This window comes from Gallus gallus, chromosome 2 (genome assembly GCF_016699485.2).
Source record: "Gallus gallus isolate bGalGal1 chromosome 2, bGalGal1.mat.broiler.GRCg7b, whole genome shotgun sequence".
NCBI classification, from domain to species: domain Eukaryota; kingdom Metazoa; phylum Chordata; class Aves; order Galliformes; family Phasianidae; genus Gallus; species Gallus gallus.
Window position 1 is genome coordinate 64,112,748 of NC_052533.1, and position 22,008 is coordinate 64,134,755.

Below are 22,008 nucleotides of genomic sequence, written 5' to 3' on the forward strand. Positions count from 1 at the left end.
GGAGACTTACGTACCAGAGTTTGGACGATGGCGTGGTTGGTTGCGTTCATATGTGCATTGAGTGGAAAGGAGCACTCCCCATCACAGTAGTTGGCTGCGTAGCCCTTTGGAGCGATTATCCAGTCCTTTTTAGGAAACAAATGGAACGTGATTTACATTAAAAAATTGCCAGCTTCTACAGACAACTGCACCCAATTAAGACCAGCTGAAAATTTTCCACTAACTTTTTCTTGAGGGGGGAAAATGTGTTTTCACTGAAAGTTTTGGGGTTTTTTTTGTAAGCTGTGACTTTTCCATGGACACTGATGTTCGTGTCCAAAGAATGGTGCATTGCTACACACTTCGCTGCCACAAATGAAAACAGTCTTATTTCCAAAACTGCTGCTGTGGCACTTTGTGAGGAGTGTGGTTTGGATGCCTTCAGGCTCCAGTGTTTCCTGCAGGTTAGGTCCTCTGGCTGAACTACCAGTAGGGCCACTGGAGGAAGTTTCCTCTGTCTAACTTCTCTACACGTGGGGAAGAACGGCCTCCTTGAGCTGCAGGTGGCAAAGCTCTCCCAGCAAGGAACACAATGCCATGGAAAAAAAAAGTGATGTTTCCCCATAGGGACAACGCCAAGAAAATTACAGCTTTTCTCCTGCTGCTACGAAAGAGCCAAAAGTAAATTAAAACCAAAAAAATGGTCCTTGTGTTAACAGTGCAGAAAGGTGTTTTTAAAGTCATCATCACCAATTATCAGGAGACACTTCTCTTCCCTTGGCTTGAGGTGTCAACACACATCTGGGTTAGCATGAATTTTGCCACAGCAGTAACTAAGCAGCCAGCAACTGTTGCCACAGCTTTCTAACTAAGCTTGTGGTGTGATTGCTGACACAAGGATTCCTGGGCACACCAAAACTACCCCGTCATTTGACATACTCATTCACCCATAATTTGCTGCTGGTTAAGCAAGCTGCTCTTTGAAAGCAGTGGCTCTCCTGATACACAGGCAAGCACTGATTATGTAAATACATTTGTGGTTTAGTGCTGTATAAAGGAAGCACTGCAAAGGTTGGGGGGGGGGGGGGGGGGGGGGGGGGCAAGGTTTTGCAAGCTCTGCACACAAAAAGGTGCTGAATTAAAACAAGAAGAGGAGGAGATTCACTGAAATGTGACATTTAATGCACTAGAGCTGGGGCCCTAAATAGCTTGCCTGAGACACCCCCCCCTAGCCTTGTAGTGTTGCAACTGAAACCAATCTTTGGTCCACCCACTGCAGCCAGTTCTACCCTCTGGGGGCACTGGTTAGGGATTTTAACACAAGGGGAAGGTTAATATTGGGCTGATGACTAGGAAAACTAGATTTTGTTAAAACTGGTACTTAAACCATTTATTTTTCCTTATCATTAGAGGTATGCAGATACAAGCTGTGACTCCCATGAGTGACAGAGGATGGCTGTATATCTGTATCCCATAAAGTATCACGCTTCCTCTGGATTCTGTCAAATGTCACAACTATCAATATTTATTTGCCCTTCCCCGTGGCTGGTTTTAGCAGGGAGGCACAAGGGACATTTTAAAGCATAATGGCAGCCTCGAGTGGAATTGCCGTGACACTGTTTAGCTAACATTTCATAACAAAATGTCTAGTTTACCCAGTGAGAAACATCACACACCTGCCATCCCAAGTCTTGGAAGCTAACGTAAAGTTCATGCTTTCTGCACGCGGTTTTTAAGTCACTGCTGTTGTAATCTGTTAGGATAAAAAAGAACAAAACAGGGATTTAGAAAGTTAAAGAGGCAGAGGATCACTGGAGCACACAGCTGGGCAGATGTGCGCACTGCAGAGAAGAGTGCTGACGGACAGCCAAAGCAGGGCTGAGATTTTTAAGATACCTATGGGAATGGTGGCACCCGCGTAACAGTGACTGGCTTAGAACTCCTTCAACCTCCCCTAAAAACCTGACAAGCGGTGCTCGTAAAACACCTCTGCTTAAATCATTTCTTAAAAATAAATCTCTGCTCCATCACCCAGCACGTGCCACATCCCTGCTGCTGCTCGTGTTTCCAATGCACGCTTCCCCAGGGTACATTCACAACACACACAGTTCCTGAAGGTATCATAAGCCCTCAGAGGATCCTTGTTGCCCTGTGATGGTTAGCAGAAGTCCTTGCACAGCTCTGATGTCTTGCAGTCAAAAAAGCCATGTGCCTTTCCCCAAGCCTGCCCAATTGGTGGCTCCATGTTGCACAGAGGTGCCTCTCAGATCTGCATTAACCATACTTGGCAAAACTTCTCACAGCCCACCACAACACGTTGAACTGCAAATGACACAAGAGTTGACGAGCTCACACCATTAACTTGCTCTGTGCTGCCACCACTGCACAGAGGAGCATGGGGTGCCCAGCTCCGACCCTTGCCGTAGCACATGGTGAAGTTCTGACCATGCAGCAGTTGCTCTGACATGCCTACAAAATGCAGCTTTTGACTGCAAATGGAATTTCCTCTCTATATTTGGAAAGTGAGGCGGTTCCATGCACGAGTACCTGGGACCATGGCGAAGGGAGGACTCATGCTGTGACAGAGGGGCCTTTCACTTCCCTGTGGCTGCCCAAATCCAGCTGGGCCGCATGGCCCAGCAGCCATGCCCAAGAGCTCACGGCAAGGTGAAGAAAACACAACACCTGTGGCCGAAAACAGAAGAGCCAGCCTTGAGCATGGATGGGGACACCAACATGCTTGTCCCCCAAGCAGGGCCTGGGGCCGGGCCTGGCCTCCCAGCTCTCCACCGATGGGGCCTACACTCCTGTTGCACACTCTGCCTGCGGCCCGGCACACTGCCATACAAGGGCGGATGCCACATGCGGATGCCAAGGCCTCGTTTCGGCCAAGCAGCCCCCAGTGCCCCTAACGCTGCGTGAAAGGGCACGGTCCCAGCGCAGCTTTCCACAAACGTGGCAGCTGGGATAGAAAAATATTTTTAGTGACTTTTTCCTTGGCTCTGAATAAGCCTTTCTTTTTCTTCTCCCTCCCCCCACCCCCCACCCTAAGTTGGGGAACTACAAATGCAAATATTTATTCAAAAGAAAACTATAATACTAAAAGCACATCCAACTGACATTAAGGGCAGCCCAGCACCACAGCTGGGTACAGTTAACACCGAGGTCTGAAAAAAGACCCACACCTCAAAACAAACCCAGCCTCCAAACCACCACAGATTAGGGAGCTGTTTTTAGAAGCAGTTTGGGTTTTAAACATTTGGGATTGCATTTCAGGCTTTCAATAGCTTTGCTTCAATCACAAACGTAACCAGGTGAGCAGAGCCGGCTCTCAGGCTGCTGCAGCATAAACATGTGCTATTTCAGCCATGCCCAGTAGCTCAGACTTTTCCTGTTCAACCTTTCCATTTGCAAACCAGACCTACCAAGCCGTAACTAGGGTGTGGGTTGGTTTGTTTTGTCGCTTGGGTTGGTTTTTTTTGTTTGTTTGCTTGTTTTGTTCTTAAAGAAGCTTTTTGGTCCTTGAAATTCCTATCACGAGATGTTTCTAAAGGATTTGGTCATAACGAGGGGGAAAAAATGAGAAGATACTTTTCGTGGTCAAAGGTTAGTACCTGAAAACACGACTTAATTGTTCTATGGGAAACATGCAATTTGGTAGGTAACACTTAAGGAGAAGAGGAGGCTCAGGGGAGACCTTATCACTCTCAACAACTTCCTGAAGGGAGGGTTGCAGTGAAGTGGGAGTCAGCTTCTTCTCTCAGGTAAAAGCAATAGGACGAGAGGGAATGGTCTTACGTCATACCAGGGGAGGTTCAGGTTGGATGTTAGGAAAAATTATTCTCAGAAAGAGTGGTGAGACACTGGAACAGCCTGCCCAGGGAGGATGTGGAGTCACTGTCCCTGGAGGTGTCCAAGAAACATTTAGACGTGGCACTGAGAGACGTGGTTTGTGGGCATGGTGGGGATGGGTTGGATTACATGATCTTAGTGGTCTTTTCCAACCTTAATGATTCTATGATTGCACTCCTAACCAAGGAGGCAGAACTACAGTATTTCCCAAACATGAGTTACCCCAATTACCTATGGGAAAGGGGAGAAGGTGAGGGAAGTAGAGAAAACAGGAGTGGGAAGGAACACTGTGAGCAATCAGAAGTTTAAGAAAACAGAGGAAAAAATTACTGCTTAACAAACAGAACATGCTATGAGTCTGTTCTCACACTGTGTGAAACTGGCCCTAAAAAATCGTGAATGTCACCAAAGTCACACCCTTCATTGCACACCAACTACTGTCCATCCCAGGTGGATATCATCACACATAATGATCCATTCCTGACGGTTTGGGGCTTGGCACATGCCCTTCAGCCACGTAATTATGAGTCAGAAAAGAGTTTTTGATCAAGAGCTCAAGCTCACTGAACTAGTGAACCTGCCTCCATGACACATTATCCCCAGTCTCTAGAAAGCAGTGTCAGCTGCCCCAGGCCAGTGTGCTCAACTGTTTTAGCCCAAATTGCCATGCTCAGTGCCAGAGACATCCACAACCTCTGAGAGTTCACAGAGCTGCTACAGAGTTCCTATGGACTCATTGTAGATTTAGTGTATTTTCTGGTTGGGAACACCAGCCTGGCACTCGCAAGAGGCTGCAAGACTGAAAAAAAAATCAGCAACAACAAAGAAAACAACCATAAACCTCTTTTTCTGCACCTAAAATTAGTCTCGAGGCTTTTTATAGGGCAGGACAGTCCCAGCAGCAGAACTAGGGTGGCTCTTCTCTGTTGTGCCTGCCCTCAGTGAGGTCACACCACGATGCAAGCCCACCCCTGTGCCAGCACAGATGTTTCTCTTAAGGCTGGACACTGGCATTTGCATCACTGAAAGAGGAGAAGGAATAGTCTGACCCTAATGATCTTCCTCCTACTGATAGGTACACACCAACCTCAGATTTCCTACAACCTCTCCCACGTTAAGTGCTGGCAAAGAAGATATAAATATTTACTGAGACTGAGCTGCCTGAGAATACCCTCGCTGCTCCCAAGGTGCCAGTTTACCAAATTCCACAGGGTAATTAATCGCCTCTGTGGTCCAAAATAGCTCTGACAGAGGTCTCCGAGGCCAGCCCCTTCTTGGTGTTTGACTTCGGTGATCAGTCCGGATGAAGCCAGTGTAAACTGATCGTGTGGATAACAACAGCCCACTTCACATGAAAGCGGACTGCTGTGGGGGAACAAGGGGAGATGTCAGGCTGGAGAGGACATGCATGTGGCAGCGCACATAGGAGGGCTGGCTATGCTGCACCCAAGTGCTCCACTAAATGGAAGATCTGTTGCAAGACAACATGTATGAACAACATCCCTGCCACTGTGGGATCATTTGGCCTTATTTACCTTTAGTTTTTGCATGCTCTGCCCTTTGTGGCATTGAGCTCCCACATGCACAGGGTAACCTGCCTGGAGTGCCACACAGCGTATGAATCTTTGCATGGAAGTGCTGCCTTGAGGGCCTCTCTGCTTTGATGGAGCACCTCATATTATTCGCCCTGGAGTCTCTGAGACTGAAGAGAAGAACCCAAGAAGGGAGTGGTCCATGAATCATAGAGCATCCTGAATTGGAAGGGACCCACAAGGACCACTGAGTTCGACTCCTGGCTCCACACAGAACCACTCAAAATCAGTCATGGAGGAGTTGACCATGCAGCAGCAATGCTTTAACACTCAAGGGCTGCTGCCTCTTGGGTTGAAGATTCTCCAGCTCTTCTGGTAACAACATGGTCAGCCCAGAGCCTGGGGCCATGGGCTGAGCCCACTGCAAAAATGGTTGGGCAATGGCCTCCAGACCTCACAAGAAACAGAGACACACCTGCACTCTCCTCCCAGCCAACTCGCACCTCCATGTCCCGGGCCTGAACTGATGCATGATTTTCTGCCTCAACAACCAAAACCACTATTTCTTTTATCCTGCTCATTCTCCTTCTGCAGATGAGCAGAGCTCAGATCCAGGAATGCATTGACGCAGGACTCGATGTCAAAGCAGTTCATAGCCATGGGGGTTACTCAGTTCTGCTTTATATAAGCCGGTTCCAGTTGTAACTATGTGTTTGCAATTCAGGGAAATAAGCGTTCTTGGCGAAAAACTACAGACTATTTGGATTCTTACGCCACAGTCATAACCTTAGCTTCTAAGTGCTTGGTACTGACTGCAGGACAAGAACTGCACATCACAGGGGACACAGCAGGGTCCCAACCCTGCAGGCAGCAGCGTGCCTTTGCACAATCCCTGGCTCACCAGATCCAGTGCCAAATCCAGCAGTACACTTCAAGAGCTCCTAACAGTGAGACTTGGAATTCTTTCCATTTTTAGATCATTTTAGGGCTTTTTTTTTTTTTTTTTTAATACTACCATAACCCAAATTACAGCATCATTTGGAAAAGGGGTTCACTTTTGGATTGAAGCAAAAAAGAAAAACCCAACCAACAAACCAAGTGTTCACTATGGTAAGGAAGGTTCGATCCATTTAAAAAAAAATCACCAGCTCCAGCTAGCTGCTAGGCTTTCCAGGAGAGAAACTGCCTTCAAGCCCTGATAGGTGGTATCAATCCATGCTGAAGGACAAGCGTGCACCAAAAACCGGATGAGATGCAAGATACAAGGAAAGAGGAAGATGTGCAGGCCAGGACCATGCATGGTACCGTGCCTGCATTGGATCCTAATGCATCTGGACACCCCCAGGAGTGAAATGACTGTCAGGGTAACCTCTGGACCTGCATCCTGCTTTGTCCCATGGCAAATGCTTCCCCAGCCCTGCTGTACGTCAGTGGAGCATGGACACGGGAACCCACTCGACTAAAAGAGAAAATAAAAATTTCCTGTCATCTCATCAATGCTGAAAATGCACATTAGTTCATGGAGTCATCCCTGCTCGGGATGCCCGGTGCCTCCCAAGCTATTAAATCAACCACTTCTTAAGGAGAACAGACTCTGAGAGTGTCACACTTAGAAAGGAAAATAAGCTGACACAGTCTCTCTTTTCTAAACACAGAAACCAAACAAACATACATCTTAACTTTAAATTCCCCTCCTTTTCCCCGCCTGAAATCCACAGAGGCTCAACTATACCTTGTTGATGACTGAACTGCCAAATTCCAAGTTTTAAATTAAAGCTGTCTTTGAGCTATGAGAGCTCAAAAAAGCACTTGAGACCACAGAACAGCCAGCTACATTTTTTCCCTTTTTGTCTTTTTATACTTTTATAATCTGATGCCTGGTGTAGTAAAGAAGGCAGCAGTGTAAAAATGGCCCTCTGGCCCAATATATATTTTCCCTCTGGAGCTTTGAGCTATATCTTTTAATTTAATAGTACATAAAACTTGTTTTTAGCACTGCAAAGCTTACAGTGCTAAGGAGGAGAAGCTGGAGCCTATCCTGACTCTGAAATGAGTGCCTATATGGATAAACAGTGCCCATGCTCTGGGCAGGGAGGTTGCTCAGCCACCAGACCCCAAAAAAGTGCAACAGGATGGCGTGGCAGATGGATGCTGCCTCCCTGTGTCTCCTCCCAGTGCGCTCTCTCCAGCTCTCCTGCCAGCCCCAGAGGACAAAGCCTCCAGCACAGAACTGATGCCAGCCATACCTGCACCCTGTCAGCATGTGCAGTGCCACCATGGGTGCAGCCTGCCCACTGCCCAAGCATTGCCCAAGCAAGAAGGCAACCAATGGATTCTAACTGCAGTTTTGGCCACACCGGCTCATCTCCCCCATGAGATACGCTGGGATACACTGACAAAAGGCAATCACCTCTGTTCCTGGGGGTATGGTCATTTATAGGCACTGGAACAGCAGGGCTGCTATCGGAAAAGAAGGGGGCAGCATAGGCAAATTAATCAAGTAGCTTGGAATGGGCTGAAATGTTTGAGAGGAAAGAAGGTACGCAATGAATGAAGGACTGCAGCGCCGTGATATAAGGCAGAGCAGCTGGAAAGCAGACAAGACGTACACGGCAGGACTTTCTCAGTTTCTGTCAGAATTTCAGAGTTGTCCCACCATCACACATCAGCACTCCTAAGGTTGTTGTACAACACCTGCAATGTGCAAACTTTCCACAGCAAACAAGCAAGTCTGATTGCACACATGGAAACATACATTACCATTTACACGGCTGTTCCCACTGGGGGGAAAAAAGAAATCTTGCGCTGTTCTACCAGCTTTTCCAAAGAAAACCAAAAGATCCTCCTAGAAATGCCTATGTGCAGTATGATAGATCCCAGTGTATACCAAGATGGAGCCTTGTAAATTTGGCATTTCACACGGTGTGATTCTAGGCAAAAACTGAAATCAATGTCTGTAATTTCACAGAATGGTCTGCACTCCAGCCTAGGTTTCAGGACTCCTGTAAGTATTCTTATGTGATATTCCTTCTCCCGTTCTATTGCAGATGCAACCTGCACGCCCAAAGAGCAGCATCCCACTTCAGATCCCCTTTCTTGCTTTTGTACATCAATGCAAAAAAAAACATCCCAAGAGGCGACCCCAGTTCCCAGCCAGAAAGGGCTTTTCATGATTACCTGTGACAGTTGACACCCTGGAAACATCCTGAGCCTGAGTGGAGCGGTTTCGATTTTGCTGCCTGCGCCTGCTTGCCGCTGACCTCGTAGTCCGCACGTGGACTTCGCTCACTTTGAAGAACGCCACCATGAAAGGCTGCTTGTCGTAAGGGCCATCTCGCCCTATAAGGCCTGCTTCTCTAGGATTTACACTGAAACCTTCAAGTTGAACAGGAAAGTGAGAGTTAGAGAAATTGTGCAGTTGGATTGCTATTTCCAAAGCTGTGGCATCCCCAGAAACACTATTTCCTCTCTTCTTGATCATGCTGTTTCTCTTTTATTGCTTCCCTTCTGCCACTATAACCTATTGACATTTTTACAACAGCAACCTGTCCATCCGAGACAAGAGGCTCCATTGTGGCACTCAGCTCTTCAGACTCCTATGGTACCTCTGCTCCATTTTAGGCCTTAAATAGGTATAGAGAAAGACATAAAACACAAAGCCTGGATGTCTTAGGACACTAGTTCAGCTGCTGGTGAAACACAAGGAGCAGAGATGGCTTTAGGAGATCTTCGAGGAAAGCAGAGGGCAAAGAAACAAGGTGTATTGGTCAGAGCACAGGAACGGGCACTCAGCACATGTGGGGAGGCACTAACATTTCCTTAGGGAATAGAGTGGACAGTCCTTCTGGTCTCATTTGACCCCACAAGCATACCAAACTCTAAGATGAAGTAATAAAAAGAAAACATATAGTTAGAGGCTTATTCCTAATAGAGATAAGATGTTGTTGTCTTTTTTTGTCACCTTGTGCTCACCTAGACATTCTCTGTCCCCACTGCTTATCCTCCAAAATCCAATTTCATATTCCCTTGCAGACCCTTCTCTCCTTTTCCACCTTTCAAATTTTCTGTGAAATGCTATCGCTTCAGCTGGTTGCTCATTCCCAACATTACAACTGGATGCCTTTAACACCACTTCCAGGCAGCATCCAGAAGGCTTGTGAGATGAACTCGCATTAACTGATCTATAACCTACCGTCATGGGTCACCACGCTCAGCTGGAGTCCCATGTTGTGCTGAGGATTCATCACCCACATGTTACTGGTGGCAGTGACATCAAACTCCAACCAGCCCTCCTCCGAAGCCCATACCGCCCGCGTATCCAGCAGAAACAGGTCAGAGGCTCTGCAGAGAAATGACAAGATAGTGATATCTGGGTTTTTCTCCCCTAGCTTCTGCTGTTATAGTGCTGGGGAAAACAAAAGATAAAATCGTTAAAAGCAATATTTACAGCTATTAAAAAACAACCCCCAAACTCTGCCTGTTTGTATCCAGAGTTCTTCCACACCGTACACATGCTTCTGCATGTGAAACAAGATTGCAAAGTTTTTTCCACTGTTTTCTAGGCTAGAGGAAAGGAATCTCAGTCCTTAGGTCTGGGCGTTTCTCCATCAGCAAGAGATTCATAAGCCACTCTTCTTCCTGAAGAGAGTAATTCTAGCCCTGGCAGGATAGCAGTCAAATTACCAGCACTTCCAGGCATTCAATGACTTTTTTGAAAGGGTTTTAGTGGTTTCAGCCCAACTTCCACAAAGCAGATCAACCACAATTGACAAAAATAAAAATTAAAAAAATCAAGTAATACGCCAAGCATCAAAAACTGAAACAAGATGAACTACCATATGCCCCATAAAAACATTTTGCTATGGTTTAAGAAACACGGATTAGAGAGGGTTGCTCCAAGGATGTTGGTACTGGCTCTCCTTCCTGGGCTTCAGCTTCAAGTGCTATCAAATCTATGCCTTTTCTGCAGGATCAAGCAAGCACAAGAATTCAGCTCAATGAAATTGAAAGGTCTAATGAAGGACCCAGAGAAATCCTGCATACATCTTACATGCATAACTTTTCTGTATAAGAGTGTTACGATTCCTGTCCTTAACATGGGGATCAGCATCACAAAGTAGATACCAAGCACCAGTCTCATCTTCACTTGCCTCTGCCCCCATGGAATTTTTTTTCTAACAATAACTTACTGGAAAAACAGAGTACCTGTCCCTTCCACCCATCAAAGGTTAACTTCAGAGAAAAGAAGTTTTGATTGAGTTACATTTTATTTTTGGCCAACTGCTATGTCATACTGCCCAGCAGCTTGGTTTACATGACATCACACATGGAAAAATAAGCACTTAAGTATATTAGGGCTCCTCGTGCGGCTATTTTTACAACGTGGAGGCCTTCCTCTGCCTCACTGGTAGCCGCACTCTGTGGTTGACTCAGCAGCCTTTCCCACAGGAGTCTTTGCCACTGCTCCTCTAATGGGAAGAGGGCTCAAGGATGACTCTGACCTTCCCCTGCAACTACAGTGAGTGATTGGGACATCTATCCCAAATCAAACAGGTCTGGCTGCAAAGCTGCTGGGAACTCTGTAAGAGCAAACCCTGTATAGGCCTTCATGAACACTCAAGCATATGGAATTAGTCAACTGCAAAAATGTAAAGAGGAGGCTTAGACTTTAATTCACAGGATCACACACACAATCACAGAATGGTTTGGGTTGGAAGGGAGACCAACTAGTTCCAATTCCCCTGCTATAGGCAGGGACACCTCCCTCTAGACCAGGTTGATCAACTACATCCACGTCACTCCTATGAGATATTTGCCTCACCTGATCTCCCAGATTTCCAGTCTCTAGAACTCCACCGTCTTTCCAGGAAAGTGAATATCCTTCACTTGAAGCTTTTCTGTTTTGTTTTCTATCTATAATTTCTAACTAACATGACACAAAAGTCTTTTCTCATAACAACACCAAGTCTTCAGTCTTTCCTTGCAAGTCATGTTTTCTAGACTCGACTATTCTCACTGCTGTTCTACAGACCCAGCTTTGATCAAGATCCGACTGATCCAGAGCACAGTGGAGGGATAATCTTCATGCGTCTCAGAGACTGTACTTCTACTCGCATACCACAGAATAGTATTTTGGCTTTTTCACAAAACCCACGCTGTTAACTCATGATCGCCTTGTGATTCACTATAATCCTTATATTCATGCTGCTGAACTGTAAAGTACCCAGTCACTTCCTAAGGTGTATTTACATCAATGAATTGTTATGCCTAAATGTAACTCTTCTTTCTACCAAAGCACACTTTTTTTTTTCCTCCATCATTACTGATTTGTCTTCCATTGGGTCTCCCCCATCTCAGAGTCCTCCAAAAATATGATAAGTACACTGTCTGACCAAGTGCTACCAAAGGAGAATGCTCCAATTTAGCCAACTATTTCACACTGTCTCTGGACAAATTTAAATTCATTCATTAAATGCAGAAAAAGGGACAAGTGGGCTTTCCAATCCAGTTAACAATTTTTAAAAATAAAGAGTTAATACAGGACTGTTTTTTAGTCAGTTCCTCCATTCAGCTGGCTTTTGCCCTGCTTGGCTGGATGAAGCCATGCAGATTCAGGTACTGCAGATACCACGCATACCAGATAGACATTAGCATATAACACGCTCATATTTTCTGCTTAAGTCTGTTTTCAGTTAATGCTTGTCACTTGAACCTCACCAGGCTACAAAACATTGTGACTTGGCAATCCTCTGCTTCTAGAATTATGTGGGAAACCACTGGAACCTTCCTGTAGGGATGGCTCACATGGGGGAACAACCTGCAACTGCTGCCATTTGTGGCAACATAGCTGCCAACACAGAAACAGGCTTCAGTGATGTGAATCCCACACTCCTCATCTTGTTCCTAATACATTCACATGGAAATGCAGCCACCTAACTGTGTTTGCTCATCGTCTTCTTTTCTTTCTTTTTTTTTTTCTGTTTTTTTTCTTCAAATTCTGCTTTCTAAAGACCACAGAGAACATTTTTATTCCAATCCTCTGCTATTAGGACTGCAAAAGAAGGAAGTGTCTGCTGAGTAGCCTTACTCCCATTCCTGATTCTGGTCTGTAGGCTGACTATGGCAGTGACCATTTTCATTCTCTGTGTTTGTTTACTGAGTCCATACTCTCTGACCTTACCAGTTAAAAAGTTGGAGCCCACACACAGCAGACAAGCAGGGGTCTCCTGCAAGTGAAGGATGTTGCTGGATAAAGGAAAAACAACATCTGAAACTGGCAACTATAACTAGTGGAGACGGTTTGCCCTCAATGGTATATGTATCAGCTTCTTCAGTCTGAACTAAACAATGCCACAGACTTCCCCTTACAGCTAGGTCAAGAAGGAAATGGTTTTGGAAGAACGCAGACACCATGTTGAAGAGTACTGTACACAAGCAAATACAAGTCCATATTCAAGGTGAAATCTTAAGAGTGGACAAGAAGGTAAATCATCTCTGCCTAAGCCTGCCTCAGGGATTTTAGGCAACTATTGTTACTTCTTACTGTTACTATAGTGTTCGACAGTCTCACATTTTCAGTCTGCCTAACCATCTGGATAGGTTTAATGAACGACTTCCACGATGAGAGTGCTGCAGGCATAATATGTATTATTAAAGAGAAACAAAAGGAACTAAGTCAAGGAGCTGAAAAACCTTCCCGAGACAAGACAGGACATTAACCATAGAACAGCTTAGGTTGGGAGGGACCTTAAAGGCCACCCAGTCTCAACCCAGTGCCATGGGCAGGGCTGCCCCCCACCAGCTCAGGCTGCCCACAGCCCCATCCAACCTGGCCTTGAGCCTCCAGGCATGGGGCACCACAGCTTCTCTGGGCAGCTGTGCCAGCGCTTCACCATGCTCTGGGTAAATAATTTCTTCCTATCATCTCACCCAATTTCCTCTCTTTTAGTTTAAAGCCATTAAGTCAATCCCCCTCCTGCAATCCCTTCAAGTACTGACAAGCTGCAATGCGGTCTCCACAGAGGAAGAAGCAAGCTAGGGATTCCTAACTCAAATTTGGATCTCTCTGTTCAGGACCAGGGCCCAAAATATTGTCTCAAGTCCTAGGAAAGAAATGGATGTCTTTCCATGGCCTTCAGAAGACACTGGAGGAGGCCTGAGAAGCTAAGGTCAACAAAGCAATCACAAGTGGCTGCAATAAACAGAAAGAAGTACACAGTTTACCAGAGAAATGGAGCCTGTGTGATTCAGAAGGCAGGATTTAGCTACAGTGTCCACGGAGAGTAATATGATTTGTCAGATATAAATATCAAATATAGCTACTATTCTTAAAACCGGCATCCCAACCATGCACTCGGGGCTTTTACAGGAGAAACAGCTTGCATTTAATTTCAGTGCTTTCCTCCCCCCCATAAGAAAAATATTTTGTTAACTGAAACCTCTGTGTAAACCTTTCAAAAAAAAAATGTCTCTGGGTGTTAATTCTCTTTAATTGAACACTAATTAGATTAGAATTTAGTCAAATTAGTAACCAGGTCAAGTGATTAATCTAAGTAATTATAGTGATATATATATATATTATTATTAAATATATATTGTGAAACATTCCCATTAAAGTAATTTCTCTGTTTGGGCTACACATTACAGCATGGAACTTTGCTACACCAAAAACACCAAAGCTATAAAAAGCTAAATATAAAGTTGCATACGTTGAGCTAATTTTTTTTTTTACTTTCCCACCCTCCCTGGCCTTTTTTCCCTGAGAAGGCAGGAGTTTTACCAGGGAGACAGTGAGAATAAACAGAACTCTCACCTTCAAAATGACCAAGTTAAAGGTCTCTTATTTTAATTACAGAGCTCAGAACAACATTTTTGGCCCAACTTCAAAGCTCGCAATTACCCAGGTGTTTAAAGGATTGTTACGCATCAACAGCCATTTACCAAAGCATTAATTACTCTAAATCTCTAAAACTTTCCTCATCTGAACCTTTTTGTTTACTTTTCTTCAAAGACGAGTTGACATAATAGTCTAGACTGCCTAACAGCAGTTTCTCAAAAGGGAATTCTGAGCAGAAATGCATGGGATTTACATTTTAATTAACACACTTAGTAAATACTCTTTTCTTTTGAGTCCCTCTGGATCTGAGTCTCTAGTTTGAACAGACACTGGCTCTCTATAAAAATGATTCTGCACATAGCAGAATACACAGATTATTTGCTCTTATCAACTAGCGACAAATAACTGCACTCTTACAGATCTCAGAGTTGAATGGAGCTGTAAGTAGAATAAAACCTGGAAATCACAGCCCTTTCAGAACTGTAGATCCACCATCTTTCAAAAGATGCAAGTCTGTGAATTCTTAAAAAATGTTATTACTTATAGAACATATTGTATGTGAAGCTCATACAGTGTGAGGTTTTGCCAACAGATGCTATATAAAGTCCTAACAACTTTGTATGTTTAAATGACCATTACTCCAGAGATTGAAAAGCACCATAGAAAATCTCATCCATCAAGCACAGAGCTTCAGGCAAGGAAATGCCTGCACCTGCAACAAGCTGTCATGGAAAGCAAAGGCAGTCTCTATCATTTTAGGGAAAAGAAGAAAGACTGTTTAACTGACTTGAAGAAGCTATGCCACCTCTGGGCCAGGTGAAAGGATTTGCCCATCCTATAAGAAGTTTTTAGAAATGAGAAAGAAAATATTAGATGATTCTAGCCTGCAAATGAAGCTACTTCCAAGACTAAATAGGAGGCCAGCGACTGGGTACTGATTTGAAGGGAAAAGCAGAGAATGGAGTGCAGGAACGCATTTGAAGGGACAGGAAGGTCAGCTGAGCTTCACACTGCTCATACCACCGCTGCTTTGTCTGATAAAAGCTCCCAGGTGCTGAAAAGGCTGTCCTGTGTCACTACAATTGCCCCTGCAGGTAAAGTCTGCAGGGGCGTGGGGATAACTCCTGTAGACTCACTGGAAGAGCAGAGGGTTTTTAAGGCTGCACCTGGCAAAGAGGTGAGAAACCTTGAGCTGGCTGCTGGATGTGGCTCCCCCAGCCCAAGACTGGGGAAAGCTCAGCCTACAGGTCTGTGATAAATCCCAGCAAAGCCAGCACTGATATGAGTGCAAAGGTGTTTCCTCACATCCAGGTTGTGAGCTTCACAGCTCTCGGGAATGAACATTCGACCCACAACAACAGTGAAAAGAAAGAAATCACCCCCTATCAGATGAATAGGACACATATTTCTTATTTCCTTGACTGTGATTTAAGGACACTAGAGGGACATTCTAGTTGTAGAGACGGTTAAGAGTACTACACCTCAGCATTTCTGAGCCATGGAGGAGAGCGTAAACGGGTAGTATGTAAGAGAAACAAGGCACTTACGTAGCATTCTTTAGTTTTAGTAGAAAAAGCCATCTGGTTATGGAACTGTTAAGTCACATCCAGAATAACTTTGACTTTTAAACTACTAAAAACAACCACCCGACAACACAACAAATTGCATACACACGGTGGGAGTTGAACTGAAATGCTGACAGACACTTCTCTATAGCATCATGGAAACAGCTCTATCATATACAAATATATGCACACTGTATACAAACCTGACCCTAACTTGAAACAGATTGATGCTGGCTTTGTCATCTGTGTTACACAACCCAGTCCAAAATCCAGTTGAGGACAGTTATTTATTTTTTAAGCTATAAACACTGCCGGCAAATCATTTTGCCCTTTAGATTAGAAGCTCGGATCCTATTTGTATAAATATCCTGTTGCAAAGAGGAAGACTTTATTACCGCTGTAACTGGCAGCTAAAAAGTGATGACAGCCTTAACCCTTCCGGAGCTGTACTCAGCAGAAGAATGTTCTCTTCAGACAGTGGCTGGGGAGGGCACCCTGATGTCCACATGTGTCTCATCACATTGAAGGAATCTTTCTCAAGTTCTCATATTTCATTCCAGGTGCAAATGAAACTGTTTAATAAATGCTGGCCATTAAGGTATGGTATCTGCCTTTGATCACTAGCACAGGCCTCTGTGTTTTTCATAGATCGGTTGTTTAGACAGTGGGGGAGTGTTGCGAGGTCTGCATTAACAGGATATTTACACTTGAAAACACACTGATGATCCAATCTGAGGACTAACATCTTTGATCAGCCACAGACTGCCTTCCCTCCCTGCTCCTGACCTGACACCTCGCTGGGTGAGAGCGAGGAAACATCGAGAAAGGAGAAAAAATTAATGATCTGTTTCCAGAGACAAACTAATTTCCTCCTTTCCCTTGCAAAGGTCTCACATAGCAATCCAATCCCAAAAGCTATTGGAAGTCACAGAGGGCTTTGCTGGTCTTCCACAAAACCAGTTCTTCACCTCAGAAACAAGCCTGTGCTTAGCCCAGGAGGGACAAGCATTGGAAAACCAACTCCACTTGTGCTCCTAAACCGATGTTTCGGGTCATCTCTCCACTTTCTACACATACCAATAGAAGAAAAATAGGAAGAAAAAATCCCACCCCAGCTTTCAAACAGGCCACAGTCCATCTCGATCCCCAAAGCCACCCCGCTCAGAGTAAACCAGAGGCCACCCCAGCACTGCCACGCTCATCTCCGCTCCGCAGTCAGAAATCCACACAACCAACAGCTGACCTATCCTGAAGGTTTCATTCATCTCCCCACAACATCCCACTGGCATCTCCAGCAGTTTGTGCTACGACAAAATGCGGCTGCGAGCCGTGGTTTGGTTATAAAACAAAAGCTTAGTTTCCAGGCACTATTTTTTTTTTTAACCTTACGAAAGGGTGGAAGGAATGGGGAGATGAAAATATTACTGACACAAGTGAGTCAGTATTAAAAATGTTTTCTTTTTGAAGAGAGAATGTGCTCAGACCACACTGTCCACAATGTGCGTTTCATTGCCTGGAGACTCCGTGAGTATCGCTTTCATATTTCTGATTGCTTTTAACATGGAGAGTGCCAAGTTGCTCCCTGAAGGTTTCCTGCTGTTTCAATAAGCATTGATCTCTGAGCATCCACACTCTTTCTATACACACCCCTACCTAGGAGACAGTCTCAAATGGCTGCACATTATCTTTTCTTTTAGCCTTGCCTATAATAAGTTTGATAATTCAGCAGAAGGTAGAGATTTTAAGTCTCAGGTTTTCCTTTGTTTGTAGCCAACATGCTGTGCCCTAGGGAGTTACCAGCAATGCCCAGTGATTCTGCTAAACAGAGCCCACATTTGGATTGGAGTCACATGCTGATGCTGTTAGTACCCAGATTATCTTCTTGATTTTTTGTTCAAGGAATTCGGAACTAAGCCACTCCCTTAAACTTCATCAAAGCAAAGGGATACTTCAATGCTGTGAGCTCAGGTGATAATTTGGATTTACTGAATCTTCCTCTTTGCCCTCTTTACAGATCTCCCACCCTTGCAAACTCATTTCTTTGAGAGGAATGGAAAAGCTTTTCTCATTTACATTTTTTTTTTCCCTCGGTGGTGCACACTATCTTTCCGAGGAGGTTAAAATCCATTTATGCCAGATGCCCTGGTAAGAGTTGTTTGCAACCAAAAGAATTTTAGTATCTACAAGTAACTGTGGCAGACAACTGTTAACCTCATAAAAGCCACGATTAAGATGGAACCTTTGAACTTTCTGTTGGGACTGTCAACGCTGACTGAACATCATTTTCTGCAGCCTTCAGAGGTGAGCTTTCCTAAGCAGAAAAAATATTTGCCAACAGAACAAGATGAAGGAAGTTGCCACTTCAGCTCCTTATATGTCACCTGCTAGCTCACGAGTTAAACTTCAAGATCAGTACAGACTCTTCTTTATGCAATAAAACACCATCATATGTCAGGAAATATCAGGCTGTTATTCAAACTATTAGTCTAAAGGAAGTGTGACACAATATTTTTTTTTTAAGTCAAGGGCAGCTGTTATTTTTTGGCTTATAAGATGTCCACTAAAATGCAACAGAAGCCTTAGAAATATTTAGCAAGTTCCTTCAAAAAATAGTGCTTTTTTTTTTTTTGCTTTTTTTTTTTTTTAAACCTTCTACAGCTTTCAACAGGAAAAGAAAACCCTACACTCCAAATTAGTCCACTCTCCCAGTAAAAGCAAGTGAACTGATGATAAAAATAAACGCTACTCACAGAATACAACTCCTTTAGGCATCTTAGAAGAATCTGAGGCAAAACAAGCAACCAAAGAGAAAAGTTCCCCCCCCCCCACTAAAAGATATTAGCGAACAACTATGACTTCTTACTATTTGTTTTCAAGAATGTTTATCATCCACAGCCTACCCACGTCACCAGTGTGGCTGTATGTTTGAGTCTCCAGCAGGAACAGCAGCTAACAGAGCCAGAACTTACACTGCAGGCAGTGCTGAGGGTAAACAGCTTCTAATACCCTGTCTTTTACCATCTGCATATTTTAATACTGAGAGGTTGATTAATATATATACTTTTATATACAGATACATACAGAGAGTTCCTACATGTGTACACATTTATACACAAACATGTTTTCATATGTGTTTTTATATTTAATATAAACACGAATTCTTTGGGCTGAAAGGACAACGTGTGAAGGTCATCTCCTTTCCACACCTGCAAGAATCAGTGAGCCGCATTTTGTCACTCTTGATGCACAGATGGTGTGACAAGTCCTGTAGACTCACCCAAATCACGAGTTCCTTTAGCCAAATATATCCCTCCTTCCCACCAGCAAAAATAAATAAATAAAGGGGAAAAAGAAACAAAAAGGGAGCCTGGAGGGACTGGATGAGTCAGAGGTCAGTAATGAACTACAGACACTCATCTCTAGGTCAGCAGTTCACACTGAGCCCATGGCAAAAAGGATGGTGAGCTGCTGGCAGTCTGGACCTAGAGGAAGCTGCCTCACCATTTCCAGTCCCAATAGCATGTCAAACAGCAAGAGGAAGGAGGATCAGTTTATTTCATTATGAAAGAAACGATACACTCACCAGCTTCCCACTGAGACTAGTTTGGAAACCAGCATCCAAGAAGCTGCCCATTACATGCAAAGGTCTTTTGCAGCCAGCTCTGCCCACCACGCATGAAGGCTGAAGCACTTCATTCCAAGGGACATGAATTGCAACTTCACTGCACAATCTGCTTTTTGCAAATTTCTGGCATGTTGCTTGAAATAAACATACAAGGTGCCAGCATCGTTCCTGTATACAGACCTAAGAGCTAACTTCCTAACAGAGATTTCAGGAATTTGTTAGTAAGGTTGTCTATCCCATGCTTTATTCTCTTTCTTGCAGTGCATTACTTGCTTGTTCAAGTTGCTCTAAAATACTGTTATATACACATAGAAGTCATTATTTCTCTTTAAAAGAGGCAGGCCTGACCTACTTCGTGCTCTGCTTTGCTGACCATCACCAAACAGCTTATCTACCACTTCCATCAACACTCAGCAGAGATTTTCCTCCAGATACAGAGATGGGGTCTGTTTATGTGAAATCTAAAACAAGCCAACACTCACAATTATTTTTTTTCCCATAGATGAACAGTGCAGATAACATCTGTGGAATGCACATGACCATCTGACTTCCTTCTGTTCTTCAAGTGGCACTGAGGTAACGTTACCCCAGAAGACACTCCAGCCAACTCACAAAGGTAATAATGTCCCTCAAAACACGCTCTTCACTAACACATATGTAATATTTCTCTCCATTTTCTTAAAGGCCGCACTCCCCGCACAATAACAGTTAGCTGCTTGACGTTGCCCTCATAACAGCTCTTCATCAAAAACAAATCTCCCATATGGCACCACTGGCAAGGTTGGAAAAAGATGGACCAGAAAGGAAAACATCTAGAAAACCTTCACAGAAAAGAGATGGAGATTTATTTTAAACACTGCTGTCCCTGAATTTAGTTTTTTTAAACTCTGCAGTAGAGTAACAGTTATAGTCCTGACATACTTCACCAGTACTAATGAAATATCTTTGTACCACAGCACTCACTGACATTTAATTGACCACGCATTTCCATCTTTCTTTACCTTGTGTAGTTCCTTCATCGGAAATGTTACCCTTTTAAAATTAACCAACTAGTTTACTCTTTTTTGGATTTTTGTGTCACCATTTCTACTTCTCACTTTTGCCTACCTTATTACCACTGAAAGCCCATGAGTGGTTTTGTACCTGTGGTCAGCATGTTGAACTTCCTTTTTCTTTATTTGTTTTAGCCTTGGTCTAGTGGAGAGTAGGTCAAGATTACACTAATCACTTGTAATTTGCAAAATGGCTACGATTTTTACTCAGGTAGTATCAAGCTGAAACAGAATACACGTATTTCAGTATCCATAAGCAATGCCAGCATATAATGTCTTTGATTTAAAATTCTGCAGCCTCACATCAGATTCTTGCTCTTTGTAATGTCATCAAAAAGGTCACACTGTGGACTTTCTTGGCTGAGGCCCATTCTGCAATCTACTATGACCATTTCCCACAAGGAAAGGACTGTGCAGCAACACATCTCGTTCATGTGCACAAAACTTACTGCCAATGAGCATTCCTTCTGGCATCATCCCTCCCTAGGACAGGAGGTGATGGCCTACCTGTTTGGATGTTCCTGCAGCACTTGGTAGATGCTGATAAGAAAAGTTTGGTTTTTAAAGCTCTCCACCACGCAGTCCTTGTAGATCCGAAACTCAGCAGCTGTGACAGCCTCGCCCTCGGGAATCTGAGACAAATTGAACTTGAACTCCTTGTGGTGCTGCTGGTGAGGGGTGAACTCCTTGTCGTACTCAACTGCAGATGGGAAAGACAAAAACGAACTGTGAATAAAACTTAACAAAAAAAGGACTCCACAAGCTGCCACCTGTTCCCTCAAGAAAACAGGAATCATATTTGCTCTCCAAACACAGCCTTGGTATGTGCCAGGAAATCTTATGCAGCTAAGGCCTTCCAAATACAGTACTTGGAAAAGATGAATGTTCATCGTCTCTAGCCTGTTCCTTTGAGATTTCTTTTTTTCTTTCTCTGACTCGTGAAATATGTTCATGCATTTTTCTCCTGATTAAATCCACAAGAACTCTGAAGCTATGACCTCCTCTGGCATTTTCCACCCATGGATCTCCATACTCTTTATGGCATTTCCATAAGTCTCACATGACTCTTCGAGCAGTGGAGACCATTAACTCCATTTTGTTTTAGTATATAAGGGCAAAGACAAAATTAAGTGTTAGTAGGAGGTCAGTCTGTTCACTAATGATCCTAAAAGCTGTTGTTTTCTTGCTCCCGGGTTTGTGCTTTAGCCATAAGAACTCCCCTGTGATTTGAGTAAGATTAACGTGGCATTCTTCTCAAGGGCTAAAGCTAACCAAACACTTGGGTGCCCCTTCCTTTTGCAGGAGCTTATTTAAGCCTGAGAGAACCAAGGAGGAATCATCTTTTCCGCAGTCATCCTCCCTGGCCTCAGCTGTCACATAAAGAATTTCAGGTGCAAACCAGAAACCCTCCTTTTCCTGGCCTGAGGATTGGCATTTTCTCTGCTTAAGGTACCCTTTGCAAATTCTACTTCTCATCCCAAGCTTGTATAATTTGACTGCAACTAGTTATAATCTGAATTCAATTAATTGCTCAATATTTCTTCTAGTTTTCTGTTAGAAATTGCTT

The 22,008-nt window shown here is 44.0% G+C and overlaps 1 protein-coding gene across 1 annotated transcript in view; it reads right to left on the reverse strand.

Moving 5' to 3' along the window:
- The window catches only part of BMP6 (bone morphogenetic protein 6), an 85,848-nt gene that overhangs the window by 1,543 nt on the left and 62,297 nt on the right, over positions 1 to 22,008 (reverse strand). Inside the window, exons 2-6 of the mRNA XM_015275997.4 lie at positions 20,949 to 21,141; positions 9,556 to 9,704; positions 8,541 to 8,738; positions 1,656 to 1,732; positions 15 to 125 (exon numbers count right to left, since the gene is read on the reverse strand). Coding sequence (XP_015131483.1) covers positions 15 to 125; positions 1,656 to 1,732; positions 8,541 to 8,738; positions 9,556 to 9,704; positions 20,949 to 21,141 — 728 coding nt within the window. The remainder of the gene's footprint in view (positions 1 to 14; positions 126 to 1,655; positions 1,733 to 8,540; positions 8,739 to 9,555; positions 9,705 to 20,948; positions 21,142 to 22,008) is intronic.